Source organism: Sorghum bicolor, chromosome 2 (assembly GCF_000003195.3).
Source record: "Sorghum bicolor cultivar BTx623 chromosome 2, Sorghum_bicolor_NCBIv3, whole genome shotgun sequence".
NCBI classification, from domain to species: domain Eukaryota; kingdom Viridiplantae; phylum Streptophyta; class Magnoliopsida; order Poales; family Poaceae; genus Sorghum; species Sorghum bicolor.
In genome coordinates this window covers 75,363,505-75,386,918 of record NC_012871.2, presented here as the reverse complement: position 1 = coordinate 75,386,918, position 23,414 = coordinate 75,363,505, and the positions used below count along the sequence as shown (strand labels likewise).

At 43.2% G+C, this 23,414-nt stretch overlaps 3 protein-coding genes across 5 annotated transcripts; all 3 read left to right on the top strand.

The window, feature by feature from the left end:
- LOC8072251 (condensin complex subunit 1) lies at nucleotides 223–7,976 on the top strand. 3 transcript variants are annotated; one of them, XM_021454575.1, is made up of 18 exons: nucleotides 224–460; nucleotides 1,212–1,537; nucleotides 1,626–1,786; nucleotides 1,867–2,998; nucleotides 3,083–3,274; nucleotides 3,693–4,340; nucleotides 4,443–4,616; nucleotides 4,707–4,774; nucleotides 4,874–5,096; nucleotides 5,200–5,299; nucleotides 5,403–5,518; nucleotides 5,609–5,666; nucleotides 6,163–6,314; nucleotides 6,428–6,623; nucleotides 6,800–6,964; nucleotides 7,049–7,243; nucleotides 7,328–7,424; nucleotides 7,579–7,976. In XM_021454575.1, exons 1-18 carry the CDS (start codon nucleotides 313–315, stop codon nucleotides 7,589–7,591), a joined length of 4,164 nt encoding a protein of 1,387 aa, XP_021310250.1. In that variant the 5' UTR covers nucleotides 224–312; the 3' UTR covers nucleotides 7,592–7,976. The 3 variants fall into 3 exon arrangements, with proteins under 3 accessions (XP_021310252.1, XP_021310250.1, XP_021310249.1); XM_021454574.1 differs by having other exon boundaries at nucleotides 6,797–6,964; XM_021454577.1 differs by lacking the exon at nucleotides 7,049–7,243 and having other exon boundaries at nucleotides 223–460; nucleotides 6,797–6,964.
- On the top strand, nucleotides 12,793–15,988 carry LOC110432567 (haloacid dehalogenase-like hydrolase domain-containing protein 3). The gene is made up of 6 exons (XM_021453290.1): nucleotides 12,793–13,268; nucleotides 13,711–13,817; nucleotides 14,801–14,909; nucleotides 14,992–15,153; nucleotides 15,315–15,488; nucleotides 15,684–15,988. Exons 1-6 carry the CDS (start codon nucleotides 13,017–13,019, stop codon nucleotides 15,711–15,713), a joined length of 834 nt encoding a protein of 277 aa, XP_021308965.1. The 5' UTR covers nucleotides 12,793–13,016; the 3' UTR covers nucleotides 15,714–15,988.
- Nucleotides 17,655–22,305, top strand: LOC8073138 (pentatricopeptide repeat-containing protein At2g34400). The gene is made up of 4 exons (XM_021453289.1): nucleotides 17,655–18,718; nucleotides 18,822–20,299; nucleotides 21,637–21,745; nucleotides 21,842–22,305. Exons 1-2 carry the CDS (start codon nucleotides 17,844–17,846, stop codon nucleotides 19,768–19,770), a joined length of 1,824 nt encoding a protein of 607 aa, XP_021308964.1. The 5' UTR covers nucleotides 17,655–17,843; the 3' UTR covers nucleotides 19,771–20,299; nucleotides 21,637–21,745; nucleotides 21,842–22,305.

The following is a 23,414-nucleotide window of genomic DNA, read 5'->3' as shown; positions in this document are numbered from 1 at the left end:
ATCCATAATTAGATCATATTTGTCAAATACAAACGAAAGTGCTACAATATCAATTTCTCAAAAATTTTCGAAACTAAACGAGGCCCTAGCCCCGCCTATTCAAACGGTTCGAATCAAACCACCGGTGCCACCTTCACACGCGACGACGCGTGGGCCCTTTGTACAGTCAGGACAACCTCACGAAATCTCACGGCTCCCGCTCTCGATTTCGAAACACTCGCCACTCTTCCCCTCCCATTCCCCACTCCCCAGCCCAAACCCCTCCGCCTCCCCCTCCCCATCCTCCGCTCGCCGGCGTCCTCCCGCGGCCAGATGGCCCCGCCGTTCGTGTTCCCGTCGAGCCTGCGGGATCTGGAGCGGGACACCGACGGCGACGGAGACGAGGAGCCCTCGCTCCGGCCGCAGAATCCCGTCGCCGTCGCCACCCTCCGCGCCGCCGACCTCGAGGAGTTCGTCAAGGGTACGTGCCGCCATCTCCCAGCCGCCGCTGGGTTCGTTGTTTGGTCGAGTTGTACCAGTCGTTAAGAATTCCTAGTTTTGGATTCAGGTTTTGATCGTCACTTGGTTAAAATCCACTAGAATAGGGTTTTGTTGAACAGTAGCTAGTCGGAGCTTCTGATTTGGATGTAGCTGGCAACCTGGCATCCCTATTTTTTTCTCTCTCTCAAGCAATTCGGTGCGTGCATGTAAATACATGAGTTTGCAGACAAATGCTCGCGTTCGCTTCCACAGAAGCGTCTGAGCTTGCTTGCAACCAATTTTGAAATCGGAAGTCTTGCAGTTGCTTTAGTATCTTACCGCACTAAACATGGCTGGGTTAAGAAACTTGATCTGATTTCAGAAAAGGTGGGTGCGAGAAGCCAACAAGCTATTATAAGTTTTGCCTCAGTGGCCCTACATAACCCTGCTATTTTAATTATTCATAAATCTTTATTCTCCATTGTCGTCTCTGTAATATTAGCAATCACTGTTCCATCAAAACAAAATATTAGCAATTGCTTGATGGGAATAGACCTTTCCCCTTATTTTTCAATTTTTCATGCTACAGTCTTACTATTGACAGTGTTGGCTGTTCTAACCTGTGGCAACGTGCAATTAGAAAGTTATTATTAAAAAAATTAGAGATCTAGCTAGTTTTGGTGCTTTATTTTTTGAATGAAAGATCTTGTTAAGTGAACTGACTATTTTTCTTATTCTGATTCAAACTGAAGGTGCATCATTTGATCTTTCTGATAAGGAGCTCTTCTGCATTGAGGAACAGGAGGTGTTCGATGCCATCTATTCTATTGTTCGTGATTTCAATTGCTTACCCCCAGCCCTTAAGTTTAACATTGTTGAGACCTTGCGCTCCAACCTCAGTGTCCTTCTACCCAACATAGACTCACTTTCCCGGGCATCCATGTCATCCCCTTCTGATACTACCCCGATCACTGATCGCATTGCCTCACACCGCAATGCCCTCAAGATCTACTCCTTCTTTATCATTTCTATTGTTCTCACAGAGGAATCTGCTGCTGAAAGCGGCACAGGGGCTAAGGTGACTTTTCTGCAGAAGATACAATTATCCTAAAGATTATTTATGCTCTTGTTTTTTGAGTTGACTTCATTTTTTCATGAGAACTTAGGTGACAGCACACGGTCGAAAGAAGAATCATGTATATGCTTGGAATTGGGAAGCTCAAAGAGGCAGGATCATGAGTCTAGTTGCCAATTCTCTTGAAGCTGACCTTTCACTGCTTTTTGGTCCTGGAGGAACTGATGAACGATATCTCTCTTTCGTTTCAAAGTAAGTTCTGGAACTGACTACAGTACTTTCCAGTAACCCACCTTTTTTTTTTGGAATGACATCACTTTCATAACATGTAGGTGTACTTTTGTCCTCTGTGAAAATCAGAATGTGTTAAAAGATGAGGATACAAGAAATGGTCTGTGCCGGATAATTGGAGCAATTGCCACAAAGCATCAGAGAGTTTCTCAAATCAGTGCATCTGTCTCGCATCTGATCCACAAATTTGATTTCACTGTTCCTCATCTTGCAGAAGCAGTTGCTTCCGCAGAGAAAAAGTTTGGTGACGGAAGCCTCGCAATTTCCCTGGTTAGGGAAATAGGTCGGGCTGACCCAAAAGAATACGCAAGAGATAGTGTTGGTGCTGATAATGTTGGGAGATTCCTTGTAGAACTTGCAGACCGCTTGCCAAAGCTTATGTCAACCAACATTGGTGTTTTGATACCTCACTTTGGTGGTGAGTCATATAAGATCAGAAATGCTCTTGTTGGAGTTTTGGGAAAGCTGGCTGCAAAGGCTTTCAAGGATGTTGAGGGTGATAGCAATGCTCGGCTTCGAAGTAAGCAGGCTATGCTAGAGATTTTGATTGAGCGCTGTAGGGATGTGTCAGCATACACAAGGAGTCGTGTGCTTCAGGTGTGGTCTGAGCTTTGTGAAGAAAATTCTATCTCAATTGGCCTGTGGAATGAAGTGGCTTCAGTTGCTTCAGGGAGACTGGAGGACAAAAGTGCTATTGTGAGAAAATCAGCACTACAGCTTCTCATCACAATGCTGCAACACAACCCTTTTGGACCTCAGTTAAGGACTGCAACCTTTGAGGCAACTCTAGAAAAGTACAAGGAAAAATTACAAGGAATGGAGCCCTCAAATCCAGACAAAGATGAGGTTGCAAACGATTGTTCGCCTGGTGAAGTGATCCTGGGGCAAGATGAAAGTGTCAGTGATAGCTGTTTAGCATCAAGTCAGGATCAGAATGATCATGATGCTACGATTGTGGATATAACAAATTTGGAACAAATAAGAGCTTTAGTTGCATCACTTGAAGCTGGTCTGCGGTTTTCAAAGTGTATAACTTCGTTAATGCCAATTCTTGTTCAGTTGTTGGCATCATCCTCAGCTACTGATGTTGAGAACACCATCCTTTTACTGATGAGATGCAGACAATTTCAGATCGAAGGATCAGAAGCAGCTCTCAGGAAAATGTTACCTCTGGTAATATCCCAAAAACTCTCTGGTTTTTGTGCTTGTTATGTATTTGTTATTTGTTAATATTCCTTGATCCTTTGTATTTTTCAGGTATTTTCTCAGGATAAGTCAATATATGAAGCAGTGGAGAGTGCATTCATTACTTTATACACAAGGAAAAGCCCAACAGAAACGGCGAAACGTTTGTTAGACCTTGCCATTGATTGTAGCATTGGTGACCTCGCTGCTCTCGAGAGCTTAGTTAGTTCCTTAGTTTCAAAAGCAGAAATTTCATCCAGCACGGTGCACCCTTCTTCCCTATCAATTTGCTTTGGCTACCACTTTGAATGTGATTATTTGTTAGTTCCAGCTAAAGTAACTGAGCAGTTCAGTGATTAAAATATAATTCAGTTGTAAAGAATAAATAAATGTGGCAACACATTTGAAACTGACTGAGCACCTGAGTTTTACAGATTGGAGCAATTAAGATGCTTGCTTCTTCAAGATCCTAATTATTGACCTCTATATATATGAATTGGGATTACAGAAGAAATTGGAATTTTTCCATGTCTACTGATTTGTTGTCTTTCTTTCTTCGATTACTGCAGTCATATATAGCTTCTTCCCAAATATAACCATTTTTTTGGATTAAATTACTTCAGTTTGGTGATATCTTATGTTGCTTCTGAGGATATTTTCTATGACCTGTTGCTTCTTGCAGGTATCAGCACTGTGGGACTATTTTTGCTTTAACATAAACGGAGTCAGACCAGTGCAAAGCCGTGGAGCTCTATCAATTCTTTGTATGGCTGCTAAGTCGTCTCCCAGCATTTTGGGTGCTCACTTGCAAGATATTATTGACATTGGGTTTGGACGCTGGGCTAAGGAGGAGCCTCTGCTTGCTAGAACTGCATGTCTTGCTTTGCAGAGATTATCAGATGAAGACAAGGGCAAACTGATAAATACTAGTAGTAGAGTATTTGCTGCATTGCAAGGTTTGGTAACAAGCTTCTCAATTCCTGAGAAAATATGGTATGGAGCTGCAGATAAAGCTATAAGCACCATCTACACCCTACACCCTGCTCCTGAAATTTTTGCTACTGAGACTGCAAAGAAGTCCCTCAGTTCTGTATTCAGTGTTTTAGGAAACGAGGATGTGTCAAATGGAATTGAAACTGAGAATGATGCCTCTCTGTCATCAGTATCACCTTCAAAGCTGGGTAGATTTCTTTTTGTTATTAGCCATATAGCACTAAATCATTTGGTGTACATTGAGAATTCTGTTAGGAAAGTTCAGAAACAGATACGGAAGAATGAAAAATCTCAGTCCACTGTGGATCTCCAGTCTGACGTGTCTAAAAGTACGGAGGTAATTCTGGCTTGAGTGCTAAATCTCTGTCCTTTCTGAACTTGTCACTTTTCACTTGTCATTGTTTCAGTTAAGTTCAGGTTGTGCTTTATTGTGTAACAGGCACAAGGCATAAATGCCGAACTGGGACTTGGTGCAACCATAGATATTGCAATCGAGTCCCTTGCTGAAAGAGCAGAAAAGGAAATTGTTTGCTGTTCTTCTAAAAAGAATCTCATAGGACATTGTGGGCCATTTCTCTCAAAACTCTGCAGGAATCTTACATTGCTGCAAAAGGTTTATAGTCAACTGGGCTTCCTGTATTCCATTTAAACATTTTTTCTTGTTACTATCTACAGTTACTAATTTCTTCTCTTTTGAATCTAGTTCCCAGACCTACAAGCTTCTGCAATGCTTGCTCTTTGCAGGCTAATGATCATTGATGCAGAGTTCTGGTAAGTTTTTTTTTCTTTCGCATGACTCTAGTTGTTCATTATTGTGGACCAATGAGCATTTCATGAAAGCACTCCCTCACATTAACACTCAACTTTCAGCGAAGCAAATCTTCAAATCTTGTTTACTGTTGCTGAAAGTGCACCTTCTGAAATTGTCCGATCCAACTGCACTATAGCGCTTGGTGATTTAGCAGTTCGCTTCCCAAACCTCTTAGAACCTTGGACAGAGTATATATATGCCCGGTTACGTGATCCTTCAGTGTCAGTGAGGAAGAACGCTGTGCTGGTCATTTCTCATCTTATATTGAATGATATGATGAAGGTCTCTCTCTCTCTCTCTCTCCCCTCCTCCTCCTCCTCCTCCTCCTCCTCCTCTCCATCCCACCATTATGTTACTTTTCAGTCACTTTGAAAATCTTTTGTAGGTTAAAGGGTATATAAATGAAATGGCTGTAAGAATAGAAGATGAAGATGAGAGGATATCAAGCCTGGCCAAACTCTTCTTTCATGAGTTGTCAAAAAAAGGTATGGAAACATGTGTCAGAAACATTGGTTGACTAACTTGAATGCTAGAGTTTCTCTTCTATATCTAACAAATTTGCTTCTTTTTTATTGGTGGCCTTTGAAGGAAGCAACCCAATTTATAATCTTCTTCCGGATATCTTGGGTAGACTGTGCAATCAACACCTGAAAGAAGAAACCTTTTGCAATATTATGCAGTTCTTAATTAATTCAATTAAGAAGGTATAATGTTTAATGCTTCACTCATTTGCATGTTGTGCATACTCCACATTACTTGTTAGTAACTATATACTGTTGCAATTGTGATCCCAGGACAAACAAATGGAAGCTCTTGTGGATAAGCTGTGCAATAGGTTTGCTGGAGTAAATGGTACTATGCTTATGCCTTCAATAGGATAAATAGTACCCCATCTGTTTGCTAGTACTTGTCACATTTGACCAGCATGCATACTAAGGAAGTCATGATTTGCATAAAGTTGGTTTGATACCTAGCTAAGTGGGTGCTTGTACTTAATGTTAATAAGTTACTTAGGGTAAGAGCCTGCCTCAGTGTTGAGGAAGTGGCAATTTATTGTGAACAAAAAGGTGGTAAGAGTAAGAAATTTGCAACAGCATAGGAGTGAAACATTACCGCATTATGTAAAATAGAAAGGAGAGATCATTGCACATATAAGAAATAAGATGAGATCAAGTTGCTCTTTTTCGACACTCTTGCACCCGTGATTGATGTCTACATTTTAGCTATATATAACACTCATTTCTTTGTTTCAGCCATTTAATTCTTTGTTTTCTCGAGACAATTATGCTGTAAGACATGCATTTTAACATTTCTCAGACACCTGACTCTTTCTTTGCATGTGTTTCAGATGTCAGACAGTGGGAGTATATCTCTTATTGCCTTTCTCAGCTAACCTTCACTGAAAAGGGCCTGAAAAAACTCATCGATAATTTTAAGATGTTTGAGCATGCATTGTCTGAAGATTCTGTGATGAACCACTTCAGAAGCGTAATATCAAAGGTTGGTAGCATAGCCTTGATGTTTGTGTAGGCTTCAGTTTGGTTTAATAAAGCATCACTAAATTTATGAACAATCTTTTTTTTTCACTTATCTATGGTGATTCCACCAATCAGTGCAAGAAGTTTGCGAAACCTGAGCTAAAAGTTTGCATTGAGGAATTTGAGGAGAAACTTAGCAAGGTTCATCAGGAAAAGAAAGAACAGGAGGAAACAACCAAAAATGCTGAGGCACACAGACAGAGAATTGGCTCACTTGATGAATTTCTGGCTACTAAGGAAGTTAGTCAGAACAGTGGGAATTCTACTGAAGGTAAGTAGAAGAGTTCTCATTTCCTCCTGATGCTCCTTATCCTCTATGCTATATAACTGCTATAATCGACCATGTGAGGCTATATAGCTGTTTATGTTCTGTGCACTAGAGGGTAGTATCACTGTTTCTCTTGCATGGATGGTCTGACCTGTCTATTTATGTGTCCGTGGCAGAAGAAACTAGCGAGGTAGTTGATCCTTCGGTGGATAGCAGCACCGAACATAAGGAGAACACACCAGAATGCAGTGACCATACTAGTACGGAGAATTTTCAGACATCACCCCAAGCTACAGAATCGGGTGGCGCTGGAGAGATTCAATCAACACAAACTGTTCGCAAAGGTGACTCATGATTCTAGCTTTGACATCCACACAACACGAACACGTCAAGTTTCTTAAGGAACTCATCTTTCATGTATGATGCAGGCGTGTCACAGTTAAGGGCAAAGAAAACCAGAGATCCGGTTGCAGATCCTTCGGTGGATAGCAGCACCGAAAATAAGGAGAACACACCAGAACACAGTGCGAATACTAGCACAGAGAATTCTCAGACATCAGCCCCACTTACAGGATCAGAAGGTGGCGATGAGGAGATTCAGTCCACACAATCTGTTCGCAAAGGTGACTCATGATTCCAGCCATGATATCCACACAACACGAACACATCAAGTTTCTTAAGGAACTCATCTTTCATGTATTATGCAGGGGCGTCACGGTCAAGGGCAAAGAAAACCAGAGATCCCGTTGTAGAGGACTCAGCAGTCAGTGGTCCAGTTAGACGCGCCACGCGCTCAACCAGAAGGTACGTGTACTTATCCTTCTGCTCACTAGTGCTACTTCATTTTCACTCTCGCTGATTAAAGGACCATACACGGCATATGCCATTCTATTCTACTAGTCATGTTTGCTTTGCACCCATCACTTGATAAACAAATGTCTTCTGACGAACTGTGCAGACAAGGAAGGTGATGTTTCAGCAGTGCTCCCACCAAGCGGCAGCTCCATTTATAGCATTCCGTTCCGTGACGATCTCGCCTTGAGATCCCAGAATTCGGATACACTGACTGGTGCACTTGACGATTACTTAACCTGGATGTCTGACTCCGACGGCGGCTGTTGTATCTTTTTAGCATGATGCGTGTCGGTCTTAATTTAGCTCGCTGAATCCCGGTCGGCCAATAATTTTCTCCCATGAAACTGTCAAGGAGAGTCTGTTAACTGCTCCTTGTAAGGACCACTTGTGTTTGGTTGTTGCAGTAGCTCGGCTTTGAAATGGATTGTCTGCAACTGGCTTGATATTTCAGGCCTGATGCTATGATATTTTCAACATGTTGTTCTTACGAATCCAGGCTCAGCTGATGCCCAGTGTTTCAGTACGACCACAAAATTCCATCTCTCCTGATGTTCGAGTCCACACAATAGCAATAATGGATCTACGGCAAGTGCCGAAAACGATTGTGCAAATCCGTCTGCTGACTAAGACGACAATCGATCCTAGTGACTGAGGACTCGGAAGCCGCGAAACTGTTCTCAACATCGACACGTCGTCACAGTCACCCCCCCATAAGGATAGGATATCTGGATAGGAAGAGAATCCAGGAAAGCAAAGCTGTAAGCCGTTAATCTCCCCGGGTGGGGACCACCCTGACGCCGGCTGGCCGGAGAGCGGTGGAGCATCCATGGCCGGCCACGACCATCTTCCCCGCCCTGACCTGGCTGCAGCCGAGAAAGCAGGACCGGTCGGGCCACTTGCGCCATCTCGGAGCGATCCGATCGATCCTTTTCGTCACCTGGACCACCGCTCCTCCTACCCACCGCAGCCGCAGACGCGCCTCCACCTCCAAGAATTTGATCGCGCGCTGGCGGGCGCGCGGCACGAGCACGACTCGGCCCCGCTACCGCGACGGCGACGGCGACCCCCGTCGTGTGCCCTGCTCCTCCCCCGCCGCACGTTCCCCCCGGCTCGTCTGCCACCACTGGTTTTCTAGTGGCGCAGGCGATGTTTTCCCTCCCTTTCCCTCTTTTTCTGAATTCGAGGGTGCCGAGTTTTTCTTGTCAAGCTGTGCTGTGCTGTGCTGTGCAGGCGCGTGTGTAGGTCAGCGCGGAAATTCGAGCGACGAGAGCGTTTTCCGCGAGGCGGCCTGCGTGGTTTTCCTGCTACGGCACGGTTTTGGCGTCACAAAGCTTATCCGTAGATGGCTGCGCCGTTGCAGAACACGATGTGCTGTAAGCGTTCAAGTAACAGCCGCGTATTTGTGGTCGTCATGCACTCATGTAATCTGAATCTTCTCTCTTTCTTTCTCTCTCTCTAAACAAGAAAGAGTTTACGTGGCCTGAATCTCGCAGCAGTGACGACGCAGAAATTTGATTCAGAAGATCTCAGAAGGAAAGAGAGAGTCGACACTAGTTGTGCCTCCGTTTCGTTCAGTTTGCAATTTGGAGGGTGTGCTTGTGGTTCAGGGAGCTCGCTTGCGTCTGAGTCTGGCTGGCCCAAGCCCAGTGGAAATCTAATAGCGGTGAGGGCCATGTCCGGCCACACGATTATTCTTCCGGTCTGCTGTCATTTTCCGGCGTTGCAATCGGAGTGGCGTGTGTGCGCTGGGTGGTCGCGGCGTCGCAGCCACACCACACGGATGCTGGTTCCGGGTTCCAGCGCGGAGAGATCTTTTGTTCCAATCTCCGAAGGTCTTGTGCTGCACTTGGTGACTTGATGTCCGTTCGGTTTTTCTGCCAGACGTGTTTGATTACCAGGACTAAACCGCTAGTCCATCCAAATGTGTACTAAGGCCACTCACAATGCAAGACTCTATTATAGAGTCCAAGACAATTAATTACATATTATTTATGGTATTTTGCTGATGTGGCAGCATATTTATTGAAGAAAGATGTAGAAAAAATAAGACTCCAAGTCTTATTTAGACTCTAAGTCCACATTGTTCGAGGTAATAAATAACTTTAGACTCTATGATAAAGTCTGCATTATGAGTGCCCTAACAGATACTCCCTACATCCCAAATTGTAAGTCATTACAAGAATCTTGGAGAGTCAAAGCATTTTCACGTTTGACCAAAATTATAGAGAAAAATACTAAGATTTGTAACGTAAAGTGAGTATACTATGAAAATATAATTAAGGAAGAATATAATGATACTTAGTTAGTATCATAATAATAATTATTTTATCATATAAATTTGGTTAAATTACAAAAGTTTGACTCTCCAAGATTCTTGGAATGACTTACAATTTGGGATGGAGGGAGTAGTTCACATCATAACTGACAGCTAATACAGCAGTTATGGCCTGTTTTATCCATTACCTAATTCTTAATTAGGAAGAGATTGTTTGAATCCACCTGCTAATATGTGGTTAGAGAGTAAGTTCAAGGTATATATGAACTATTAGCACATATTAGCAATTCTAAACCTACTAATAGAACTAACTGTTAGTAGCCCTTCACCATAATTAGCAAGTTGAGCAACTCCAACAACTTAGCTATTTTTGCCGTGTAGGCTATTTTAGAATTTTGTATAGCAAAAACCAGACTCCAACAGCTAACTTTGTAAAATAGGAAGCTAGCTATTCTTTAATTTTCGGTGGCTATATATAGCCAACCACGGGCACTCGCTATGTGACTTCGTAAATTAGCAAGGGTGTTGGGGACGTCTTCTTTTTTTAAGAAGTTTTCTATTTTACAAAATAACTAAAAAATAAGATTTGGTTAATAGTTTTAGCCAATCTTTTAGAGCTGCTCTTAGCAGATCTATTTGGTCCGCTAGTACTAATTTTAGATGATAATTTTTATTGCTAATGGATCCAAACAGGCCGAGGAGTTAAAGTGGACTAAAAGCATCTTCAACTGTTTTTTAATACCTCTTACTATTCACATAAAATTGTTATTTTAGGGATAACTATGCTTTTTTTTGCTCCAACAATTTTGCAATACCATTTTTTTATATCATGGAAACCACCTCAAATACAGTCATCTTTTTACTATACTCCTATGAGACCTACCTTCTATACGAGTATTAGAAAAAAATGTATTAGGATGCTGATGCAACAACTCTCCTAATATTTACAAATATAATAACAGACTAGTCAATACATACATATTAGGGATAGATGATTAATGGAGAACCGGTGAAAATGCTCTAATAACTATACTATGTAATGTACTCAAATATCATAGGATCGAGCTTTAGTCATCTAAACTTTATGCATCGAACAGTTAGTTCCAGCAACTTGTAAACTAACAGTGACTCAAGTCACGTACTCATATAGGTGATCCACGTAGTCTAGAATCTAACAACTAGTGCTAGGTGATCCAAACAGGTTTTCTAGATCACACATGTTGAGGTGTTCAGTTTAGCGCCCATCCAGGTTTGTCAACCTGTGCTTAACGAACTCACTGATACAGTAGTAAGATGGTTTGTTGGCGGCTGCACTGGCATCAGATCCGTCTTGGAACGGGTGCCGAAGCGTATGGGGTTGAATGTTGATTCCCAATCATTTTGTCACTTCCATACACCTGGAATTCTGAACAGAAGTGAGTATTATAATATAATAATAAATAAAAGGAAACGTTTCTTTCTTCCGTTCTTTCTTTTTTGGTTGCAACCGAAAGTATTCCCTTCTTTAACAAAAAAAAAAAAAAAAAACGCCGCGGGCAAAAGCAAAACCAAGTGGCTAAAGCATGATGGCGTTGTTTACGTGCGGTGGATCCTCCCGGTGCGTCACGCGTGTAACGCCAACAGCGTGGCCCAAAGATCCGGTATTCCGGTGGGCGCAACCTGAATCAACGGGCTCTCTCGGGCCAATTAGCGCACACACAAACATTATACTACTACTACGAAGTCATAGGAGCAACATATGCCATTGTCTCTCTAAACTAATGAAAATAAAAAAGGTGATGTGTAATAAGTGTATAATTTGGCATTGCTTTGGCGTCGTGACGGTACATGACAAAACCGCAGGACGTGGCAGGACGGGAAACCATTGGCTCTGTGGCAGACTGATGTGGTCTTCTTCACCGAGATGAAAACCGGTGTCTTACGTGTCTGCATATATGCATCCATCCAATGTCGCCCATTGGAACATAGTACGCTGGCTAGCCAAGGTGAAAGATGGATTGTTATATATATATAAATAAATACTCCTGTTACATGGATATCACGAGCGACTCGGGCGCGTTTGATACGAGCCAAAATCGTGTACAACTTCTCTTGTTTAATTCACTTGGCTCAGTTTTCAGCCAGGTCTATGGCATGCAAATTTTTTTCTCTCTCTTGACTCCCAAAAAACGCAATGAATCTCTATTTCTAGACGGCTGGGCTCGCTTGAGCGTGTAGTGGCTCGTGTGGACACTGGAAAGAGTGCTTACCATCTGAGCCTGACCTCCCACGGCTCAGAAATCAAACACGCCCTCAGTCTCTGAACTCCATCCTCACTCCCACTTGATCGAGCTCATAATAAGCAGAGAGCACTTGGAAGTCGGTGTTCATAAAGAAAGTTGCATTTGAGTAGACGAGCAACGTTATTATCTTGATGAAATGACTTCATCCATGTATAGATTACAAGGTATGAGGGTGGTGTGATGAAACAAACTATTCCATTTCTCAAACTAAGAAAAAAAATTAAGAGTGATGAGATAATAAAAGTCTCATTTCACAAACTAAACACCCTATTGCTAATAAAAGAGGAAAAACACTTGTGTCTAAGGCCTTGTTTAGTTCACTCCAAAAACCAAAAACTTTTCAAGATTTTCCGTCACATCGAATCTTGCGGCACATGCATGGAGCACTAAATATAGATGAAAATAAAAACTAATTACACAGTTTACGTGTAAATCGTGAGATGAATCTTTTGAGCATAGTTACTCCATAATTGAAAAATTTTTGTCAAATAAAAACGAAAATGCTAGAGTCCCAAAAACCAAAAAAAATTTGGAACTAAACAAGGCCTAAGAAACTCTATATTCGGATACAATAGACAAGACACAAATATGCGGGGATTTTGTCTACCAACATCTACGAATAAAGCGTTGTAATCTTGGTGTGACGATATGTCATGTCCATGTTAGCCTGATTTTCATCATGCTCTCTACCGAACCAAACATGTTTTCTACGGTTCTCCATTTAAATTGAGAGAATTCATTCAAAAAAAAAATCCATCTGTTCCAAACAGCACCTGAGAGCCAGCTGCGGAACGAGCAGCAAAGCCACCTCTGGCCCTCCTCAGGCCACAGTCACCACTCGCCACGCCTTCGCCGCCTATAAACCGCCACCACTAGTTCCCCCCGAGGACCACCACAGCCCACGCCCACGACGCGCGGCGGGGACGGCACGGCGACGCTCTTCCTCCTCCTCCTCCTCCTCCTCATCTCGCCGCCCCGCAAGCAATGGCGGTGGCGCGGCTGCGCGCGGCGGCCGCCGCCCGGCTGCCGCCGGCGCTCTCCCGCGGAGAGAGGCGGCCGCTCGGGACGGCGGCGGAGGTGGCCACGACCGCGGGGCCAGGGGCCGCGAGGTGGGAGCTCATGGGGGCGCGGGAGTACTACGACTACCGGCGGGCCATCTACGGCGACATCACGCATAAGGCCATCCTCGTCGACGCCGCCGGCACGCTGCTCGCCCCCACCGAACCCATGGCCCAGGTCCGCTCCGCTCGCCCTCGATTCCCTCCCTCCCATTGCCGCCGCCGCCGCGCGCGCGCGTCTCCCTCCGGTTCGCGTCCTCTGCCCGGTCGGTTGCTTGCCTGGTGCTGCATGTGTGGTCCGGTGGTTTCTGTATCCCATTTCTGATCATCGGTAGCGATTCCTGCGACATGCAAGTTGAATTCGGCTCGGCTGTGCGCGCTCTGTGGCGGAGTGATTGGACTTGATCTGATCTGTTGCTTCTCTCCTCTGTATATGCGGTCTCAGGCTATGCTATGGGGAGATCTGTCAGTGCTCTTCAGGATTTGTTTGCTTTACTACTAGATGGTTTCGTTTCGTTTCGTCCCCAGAACGACGAATTGCACAACACTCTTCTGCTTTCTCTGATGCGTTTAAGCATGTGTTCTGATGTCTACTGTGCTGTTTTAAACGTCTGTTTCAGGTGTACAGAACGATAGGCCAGAAGTATGGAGTGGATTATTCAGAGGATGAGATTCTGATGCGGTATCGCCGGGCTTATGCGCAGCCATGGGGTAGATCACGTCTGAGGTAAGCCCCACTAAACTTGTTACTGTTCATGGTACTTGCCGTATTTTGCATGACTTTTTTTTTAGAGAGAATAAGCATGTGGAACTGGTGTATTATGTGACCTCAGTTGATTGCTCCCCACTGTACATGTTTGTTGGTAACTTGGTATGGTATTGTGCAATCCAATCGAGCTGTGGACTATATGGTAATAAAAGTGGTTAGAAGTTGTCAATCGATCACTTCAGAAGTTCAGTGGCATGGGTCTTTTGGAACAATCAGCTTGAAAGTTCCCTGCATGAAAGCTAGGAAAATTTTGGTACTGTAAGCAATTTGTCATGTATATAGTTAACATACCACGCATATATATACTGACCTCCAGCTAAAAGGTCTGCATCCAATGTGGAGAGATTAAGTTGAATCCCTATAAATAGAGCAAACCTAAATATATCTGAATCCATCAATCTCCCAAATAGCATAGTTTTGCTGGTTTATTTATGCCACTACTGAAAAAAGACAAAAATAAAGAAATAAAGAAGCAACACTAATTCCTAGGTTCCTGCCAACTGCAAGGATGCAGGTTTATTATATGATTTAGGCGTTATAGGACAAATACTGTACAGTTGACAAAAGTAACTTGATCTGGTTTTGTGTGCTTTTCAAGCATACTCCTACATAACAATAAAAGTACTTCCAGCCTGTTTTCTTAGACCTATCAGGTGAAACATCTTGGTCAAAAATTATCGCCACTAATTTTTCTCAACATATCTGGCCATCTGGGTGGTGGTCCGAAGTAGTGCTGGTTCTTTCATTTCATTTATTTCTAGCTCATCTTGCCTGCCCACTTATGTAGTAGAACTAGAATAAACTGTTGGGTTTGTTATGTTACTAAAAAGAGCTGTGCCTGAGAGCGTTGTGGCCCTCCAGATTTCAAACCACTTTCAAAAATCATGCTGCTGCTTGGACTGCAGCTAAAATCCAATCCTAATGCATTTGAGTTTCTCCAGGTATGTTAATGATGGAAGGCCCTTTTGGCAATACATAGTGAGTTCATCCACTGGCTGTTCAGATCTACAGTATTTTGAGGAACTGTATCAGTACTATACAACTGAAAAGGTGAGATACAGTGTGCAATGTTTTGACCTTCTTCTTTTGGCATATAAGCTTACAAAGTGTGAATGTGTGATATGTTTGCTAGGCTTGGCATCTCTGCGATCCAGATGCTGGACGTGTTTTTGAGGCATTGAGGAGGGCTGGTGTCAAAACAGCTGTCGTGTCCAACTTTGACACTCGTCTTCGGCCACTTCTACAAGCACTGAAATGTGACGGCTGGTTTGATGCAGTTGCTATATCTGCTGAGGTTGGTTTCCATTTCAGAACATTCCTTACATGACCTTGTTTAGCAAAGCTTGCTAATTAATCCCTGGCCTTGTATTTATGCACTAGTGTCTAAACTTCAGCTACTGTTTCCCTATTAATCTTGTCTTAAACTCTGTTCCTTGGATGCTGCTCAACTTCCAGGTTGCCGCAGAAAAGCCAAACCCTACAATATTCTTGAAGGCTTGTGAGCTGTTGGGAGTGAAACCTGAAGAAGCTGTGCATATTGGTGATGACCGTAGGAACGACGTATGGGGAGCAAGGGATGCAGGCTGCGATGCCTGGCTTTGGGGCAGTGATGTGTACTCCTTCAAGGAGGTATATTTTTCTGCTGCTCAACATTCCTGTAGAATTCCAACACTATCAGCTCTATATTTGTGTTGCATTTCACCAGGATTTACCAACAGTTGCATTGTATAACTTGTCCCTGGATCCCCTGTTACTGTTTTATGTTATCTGCACTATTTCTCTGAAGCGTGACTTTTCACTGATTTGTTTGTAACTGTATTGTAGGTTGCAGAGAGGATCGGGGTTGAGGTGTAGTAAGTGTTCTCCTGAGCCGTAATAGGAGTCATCCGAGCTTGTACATAGTGTCAACGCCACTTACCAAGGGCGTCTTGTACATATTTCCAAGGGAAATAACAAGAGCAGTTTCTCTCTGTGTGCGACTATGCCAGGCATTTTGTAGCAAATACTGATGTTTATGTATACATTTAAATGTTCAGTTAACCACCTGTTAGTTTCCTGTGTTGCGGCTGTGAGCTGTAGAATACACTTTGTGAGACCCCTACGGCACCTTTCATATTTCATCTTTCGTATATCCTGAAGCATCACCAGCATCACTAATTCTCATTTTTCACGCCTTCCTGTATATTTTTTTACTTTCCGAACGGCCATTGCAGGAGCACTGTCAGAGTTTAATTAACAGAGAAGAGGGTACCTAAAAGGACAGCCAAAAATACAATACAGAGAAACAAGAACAGCAAACTCACAGAAATAATGGCAGAGCTTCTCTTTTGTATCTCGAATGAGCTCCCTAAACCTGCCGTGCACGAGATATCGATATGGCCACACCAAGTCTTTCCATGATTTTCTATCTGAAACCAAGTCTCCCTAAACCTAAGTGCAACGATTCCTGATGTCAACTTTCGGTTCCTTTGCCTAAAGTACTCAAGTCTTTCCATGATTTTCTATCTGAAACTATTCCTCAAACTTTGGCAATATTTTGTGCTAATTACCATGCGGTGACCATCGCCGTACAACTCCTCTATACAAATGGAGCTTAGCGTCCCTAACTCTGGATTGCTGCCACCTTAAAAAAAACATGAAGCCTCTGTTCTCAGGTGAAAAGCCCCTACTCACATGGGTATGAAGATACTCCTATGTTGTTGCTTTACGCCAACGTCTCGTGTTTGTGCTAATCAATTTTGGTTCAAGTGCCAAGCCAGATAATGAGGACAGGAGGCTAACCGATGAACTGTTGAAATTTTAAAACAAAAAAAAACATAGTACATGTTCTAAATTTATGTGCAATTAAAAATTATTAATAGGATATTTGAAAGAACCGTCTATGAGTATATAATAACTTAAGATTGAGTATAACGCGCAGCAAAATTCATGCATTTGTCACAAACCACATGTCACACAACAGTACATGTTCTAAATTCATACATTGTTTATCCCTCAAATATTCTATTAATAATTCTTAAAGTCCGTATTTTCTAGCTTCTTGCTTGAACGCTTATATGGAAGTAGTGTTTCAAAAAGAAAACTTTTGAGAAAGTTATGACAGGCTGTAATGTTTTTCATATGCTCATATTCATTACTCAATGGCTTCATGTCTTCTCGGACATTGATCGTGTGTTTGGTTTGAGGGATGAGGTGATCATCTTTTTCTCACTTCTTACTTTTGTTCAATTGTATATACATGAGAAATGACTTGATTCTACCAAAATCTATGGGATACACTCATGATGCACCCTTCAAGAAGCATGGAGTGATTTTACACCATAAAAGAATGACATACTGCATTGAGCGATGTCCATGTTTAAGCGTCGACATCCTCAGCGTTGAGAGTCTGTTACAGCCTTAGAGTTTTCATCATCTTTTTACGTGTTATACACTTAACAATTTTTTAAGTACAAACAAGGAAGGAAATTATCTGTCTCAATTGATGCTCTTGGTTATCCCTATATGGCAACGGGTAATGGTTAGTATCCTAAGATTCCCTTCACTAATACCCAACGACCCTTAGGACATATGCAGTTTATTGGATTAGCAACAAACATTTCTACATCACTAAGCTAGAAGGGCAAGATGTCATTCCATGGCAAAATATATATTTTTTAGTTGAGCAAATTGATTAAATAGATCAAATGTCATGTATAACAAAGTGTCAATATTTTAAAGGTTATTTTAGCGAAATAAGTCCTATTATAGGAAGTAGTAATAGCAATTTTCTCGTGCGGCAGCTGATGAGCTGAACATCGGCTCCACGGCCGCTGGAAATGCCGGTGCACAAGTCTTTACTCCTCTTTCTCAAAAAAAAAAAAGTCTTTCCTCCTCCGGGACGGTGGCGGCGGTCCCATCCGACGCGGAGCGCATCGCTGGCACGCCACCGGAGACGGACAGCCGCGACAGCTCCACCACCCGTCGGCTGCGCCACCTTCAGCAATGCATTCCGCCGCCTCCACCACTACCGCCGCCTTTGCCGCCGCCGCCGTCTCTACGCTCCTGTCGCGATGCCGCTCCCTCGCCGCCGTCAAGCAGCTCCATGCCAACCTCCTCGCACGTTCAAACCGCCCATTTCCCTACAACCATTTCCTCTCTAAGCTCCTCTCCCTCTCCTCCTCCTCCTCCGCCGCCGCCGCCGACTATGTCCTCCTCCTCCTCTCCTCCCACCCGGCCCCCACCGCCTTCTCCTACAATGTCGCGCTTCGCTTCTTCGCCTCGTCGCGCCCGGACACCTCCCTTCGCCTCTTCCTCAGCATGCTCCGCGCCGAGCTCCGACCCGACGCCTACACCCTCCCTTTCCTCCTCCTCGCTGCCGCTCGCTGCCCGTCCCCAGCCGTCGCCCGCTCCGCCCACGCTTTCCTCGAGAAGCTCGGTCTCAGGGACCACGACCACACCGTCCACTCCCTCATCACTATGTACTCCTGCCTCGGTGATCACCTCACCGCTCGCAGGGTGTTCGACGGAATTCCCCACCGGGATGTCGTCTCTTGGAACTCTATAATGAAAGCATACGAGCGGGCAGGTATGGTGGCCGAGGTTGAAGGGATGTTCCGGTCGATGGTCACTGAGGGTGCAGTGGCGCCAAATGGTGTGACTCTGGCAGTTGTGCTCACAGCTTGCAGGGACGCTGGCAATTTGGTGCTTGGGAAGTGGGTGGAGGAGTGGGTGAGGTCTGCCGGGATGGAGGTGGACTCGCTCATTGGGTCAGCACTTGTGGGGATGTATGAGAAGTGTGGAGAGATGGAAGAGGCACGGCGTGTGTTTGATGGCATCAGCAACAAGGATGTTGTGGCATGGAATGCCATGATCACTGGGCAAGTATATGAAGGCACACTTCTGTTATTATTGCAAACAAATGCTGATTAAGGATTCATTGTTTGGCCTGATAATTTACAAATGACATATGAGCTGATGCAGGTATGCGCAAAATGGCATGTCAAATGAAGCAATAGCCTTGTTTCACAGCATGAGGGAAGCTGGGCTGCGTCCGGACAAGATAACCTTGGTCGGTGTCCTCTCATCCTGCGCTGCAGTTGGTGCACTGGAGCTTGGAGTTGAACTGGATGGGTATGCCTTGCACAGAGGCCTCTACAGCAATGTCTATGTGGGAACAGCCTTAGTAGACATGTATGCTAAATGTGGAGATCTTGAGAAAGCCACATATGTTTTTGGAAAGATGCCATTCAAAAATGAAGCCTCATGGAATGCATTGATCTGTGGGCTTGCCTTCAACGGTCGAGGCTATGATGCCATTCAGCAGTTTGAACTAATGAGAAATGAGAAAGGACTCCAGCCAGATGATATCACATTCATAGGTGTGCTTTCTGCTTGTGTACATGCTGGGCTACTTGAGTATGGCCGCCGTTTGTTCAGTTCCCTGACACCTGTGTTTAAGATCATTCCTAAGATTGAGCACTACTCCTGTATTGTTGATTTGTTGGCACGTGCTGGTCATTTAGAAGCAGCATGGGATTTTATTGAGAAAATGCCTGGCAAGGTAGATGCTGTCATGTTAGGTGCTTTGCTTGCTGCTTGTCGGAAATGCAAGAATGCTGAGGTTGGTGAGAAGGTCATCAACAGGATTATGAAGTTGGAGCCAACAAACTCATGGAACTACGTGGTGTCATCCAAGATTTATGCAACCTCGGATAAAATGGATGAATCTGCAAGAATGATAGGGCTAATGAGGGAGAGGGGTGTTAACAAGACTCCAGGGTGCAGCTGGGTTGAGGTTCATGGTAAAGTCCTTGAATTCTATGCAAGCACTGAACCACAGCATGGTGCAGAAGATATGTATCAACTCATGGGCATACTGGTAAATGAGATGAGACTAGAGGGATATGTTCCAAACCTCGATCTGGTGTAGCACACAAATAAAGCATATTTCCTCTTCTTGAAACGAAAGGAAGGACCTCTGTAATTCACAGGAGGAGAAAATCGCGAAATGAAATAAACAGAGGAACAAAAACAGCAGCAGCCAACAGTATGATGGGATACCATGCTAGAGCTCAATAGCTGATACTTTCTGCCTGATTTCAACTTCTTCCTTAATGCAGTCAACCATTTGCAGAATACCAAGCAAATCATTATTGAGAGTTATGTACCTTCTCACTTGTTCAATGAAGTGTCGAATGTAATCTCTCATTTAGCTCTTGGGACCTTTTTATGGTCTACTTCCCACAACCAAGTCAGGTTGTTCCTCAGCTGGGAAGGTAATAGAGTCCAGTTACACCATGGAGCTCCTTAGGCCCTGTTCGGTTACGTCGGAACGGGCTGGGAACGGTGCGAAACAGTTCCTGACTAGTTCAAAATTGCGAACTCTGTGGCTGGGAATCATTCCCGTAAAACCGAACGAGGCCTAAATCTGCCCATGATTTTTAATGGTACAGGACAAGGTGAGATGAGCAACTGTTGATGGATCCTTTCTGCAGTTGCACTGACATTTTCTTTTCTCTGCCTGTTCCGTTCTTATAATACTTTGCTTTGTGTTATTTTGCTTCTCTTTTCTGTGGTGTATTGCATATCAGATTCCCTGAGTATGTTTCATTCAATGTTGAGTAAGTTCACACTAATGTCGAATTAGTGTATGAGGAGCATTTGATTGATGTTAACTGAGCTCATAGTGAATGTAGAATTACTGTATGAGGGGGAACCTAATACATTTTCCACTCTGCCATAGAATTAGTCCATGGATGCATACTAATAAATTATGTGCTGCCGGGGTTTCTTTGCTTGGATCAGGCCTTTGGTGCCACATTGGTTGAAATACTTGTTGATCTGATCTCGTGTAATGTATTTCGTCTTGCAAGTGAGCCGATAGCCCATTTTCTCCAGTCATCCCTTTTTGACCATGTATTTAAGAAGATGCTGGTATATATGATGACTAATATTACTCTTTCAGGTAAAATAAATATATTTCTTTCCCAAAAAAGAAACTATGTATAAGATGAATAATATTATTCTTTCAAGTAAAATAAATATTTCTTTCCCAAAAAACGAAACTATGTACCTACAGTATATTAAGGCTTTGTTGCTGTTATTGTCTCTATCTTATATGTTAATATGTGTGCTCCCCAACGGCCCAACATGCTAATTGTAACCTAAGAGATGTTTTCTTTCTTACCATTTTTGGTTGTAGGTATGTCCTTGCCTTGTATAGGTGTGAATATCCTACAATTTCTTAGTAACTTCCTTGCAAAACGTCTTAGAAAATTACAATGATAGGTATTTTTGCTTCATCTTGCAGATATTTTTGGGATACTTGAGTATTTATTTATTTAGTTAGTTCTAATATTTGTGTTTGTCTTTAGTGTTGAGTCTTCTCTGTTTCAGTCAGTCAGTAAGATTAGTCCTACTTTCATTTGTTTTAGCTGATCTTGGAAATTTTGTGAAGTCTTTTGGGAGGGTATCAAATGGGTGATATATGTTTGGTAGGGGGACAATTCCTGAAATTTCCCCTTGCCTGCCCACACATGTATTAGAACGAACTGTTGGTTTTTTTTTTTTTGGTGAATAGTTGGGTTTGTTATGTTACTAATAAATAAAGCTAGCCTTGCACACACCATACTCCCTCCGGTTCCAAAATTCCAAAATGCTGGCCATTTACAATTTTGAACGGAAAGAGTATGTGATTTAAGTTATTCAGCCTCCTGAACTCATTTACATTCAAATCCCACCATGCTGCTTCATCTGCAATTGAAATTTCAGTCCTAATGCATTTTAGTATCTCCAGGTATGTCAATGATAAGGCCCTTTTGGCAATATACATAGCCGGTACCTCTACTGGCTACTCAGATCTGCAGTACTTTGAGGAACTATAGCAGTGATATACGACCGAAAAGGTGAGGTACAGCATGCAGTCAGAATGGTTTTGGACCTTCTTTTGCTATATGTTTACTACGAAGTATAAGCTTACAAAAACGTGATATGTTTGCTAGGGTGGACATCTCTGCGATCCAAACGCTGGATGTGTTTTCAAGGCATCGAGAGTGTCCACATTGACATTCGCTGTCAGCCACTTTTTACAAGCCCTGAAATGTGATGACTGGTTTGATGCAGTTCAGTAGTTCATTGCTGAAGAACAACTGAGGTTGGTTTCCATTTCAAAGTATTCCATGGATGAGCTTGTGCATATTTCCAAGGGAACAAACAACATAGGGCAGTTTCTCCTGTGCGGCTGTGCCAAGCACCCAGGCCTCTAGTCTCTTCGTGCAAATATACTGATGTATATGTATGCATTTGAAGTTGATCAGCTGCTTAGTTGCTTGTGTTGTTCATTCTGTAATTCTAACCCATTGACCTGGTCGAGCTAAGTGGTGTGCGTCCTTCATTTTTCCTTCACCAGACTATACGATGTGAGCTGCTTCTTAAAAAAATATATTCTATGATAAATGTAATGATACTATAAATTTTAACATTTTTTTCTAAAAAATTGAAAAAAAAATTAAAAATTTTGACTTAAAACAAATCTAGAAATTGAAGCCACAGGGGACACACTACACCCAGAACGGACGCAGCTGCTGGGACCAGGCAGCCCATTGGAGAGGTCCGTGCACACGAGCTCGAGATCCTGTTTGTAGCTGGAGCACAAGCCGGAGTCCAGGCACCGCCGGTAGTAGGAAAGGTTGAGCCTGACAGTACCGGTGTTGCTAGGGTGAATGCAGAACGCAGTGGATGGCATTGCAGACCGGCGTCGCCTGCACTACGTTCAGCACCAACGTGGACCGGTCCTCCGTCGTCGTGGCGCTGACGACGTTGAAGCCCTTGCGAAGGCGGACGTCGAAGCGACGGGCCCCGACGCTGCATGGCCAGTCTTGTCTACATGTGATTTTTTTTAAATTTCGTTAACGTAGCACATTTGTTTGTTTATGGTAAATATTATATAATCATAGACTAACTAAGATTAAAAGATTCGTCTCGTAATTTACAGCTAAACTGTGCAATTAGTTTTTATTTTCTTCTATATTTAATGATTCATGCCGTAAGATTCGATTAACGGTGAATCTTAAAAACTTTTTGATTTTTGGGTGAACTAAACAAAAACTGCCACTTGGGTAAGCTGTGAACCTAGTTAGGATTTACTATACAATACTCAAGTGCTGGATCACTCGATTTTCTTTTTTTTTTTCCTCTTTCTCTTGCAATCTTCTCCACCTCCGAGGCTTTGTTTTAGGAATCATGAATGGTTTATAAAACAAAGTCATTCATGATTCCTACATGTTTATAAACCAGCCATCCCACAAAAAAAAGACTGCATATAATTGAAAAAATGTTGGATTGGCCATTTTATTCAACTATACAATGTAAAGGATGAGCACCGCAAACAATTGACTGTACTCCAAGGTTCAGGACAACCAGGTTCAGTACAGAACTGACCTAATACTACACACAGTTCAGGACAATCAGGTTTGGTCCTCAAGGAACCGTTTGACAGATTTCTGGAAATTAAACCTGCTGGCAGGAACCAAAGGACGGCGGTCTTCGAAGCAAGAAGTGCAGAGCATTGCAAAA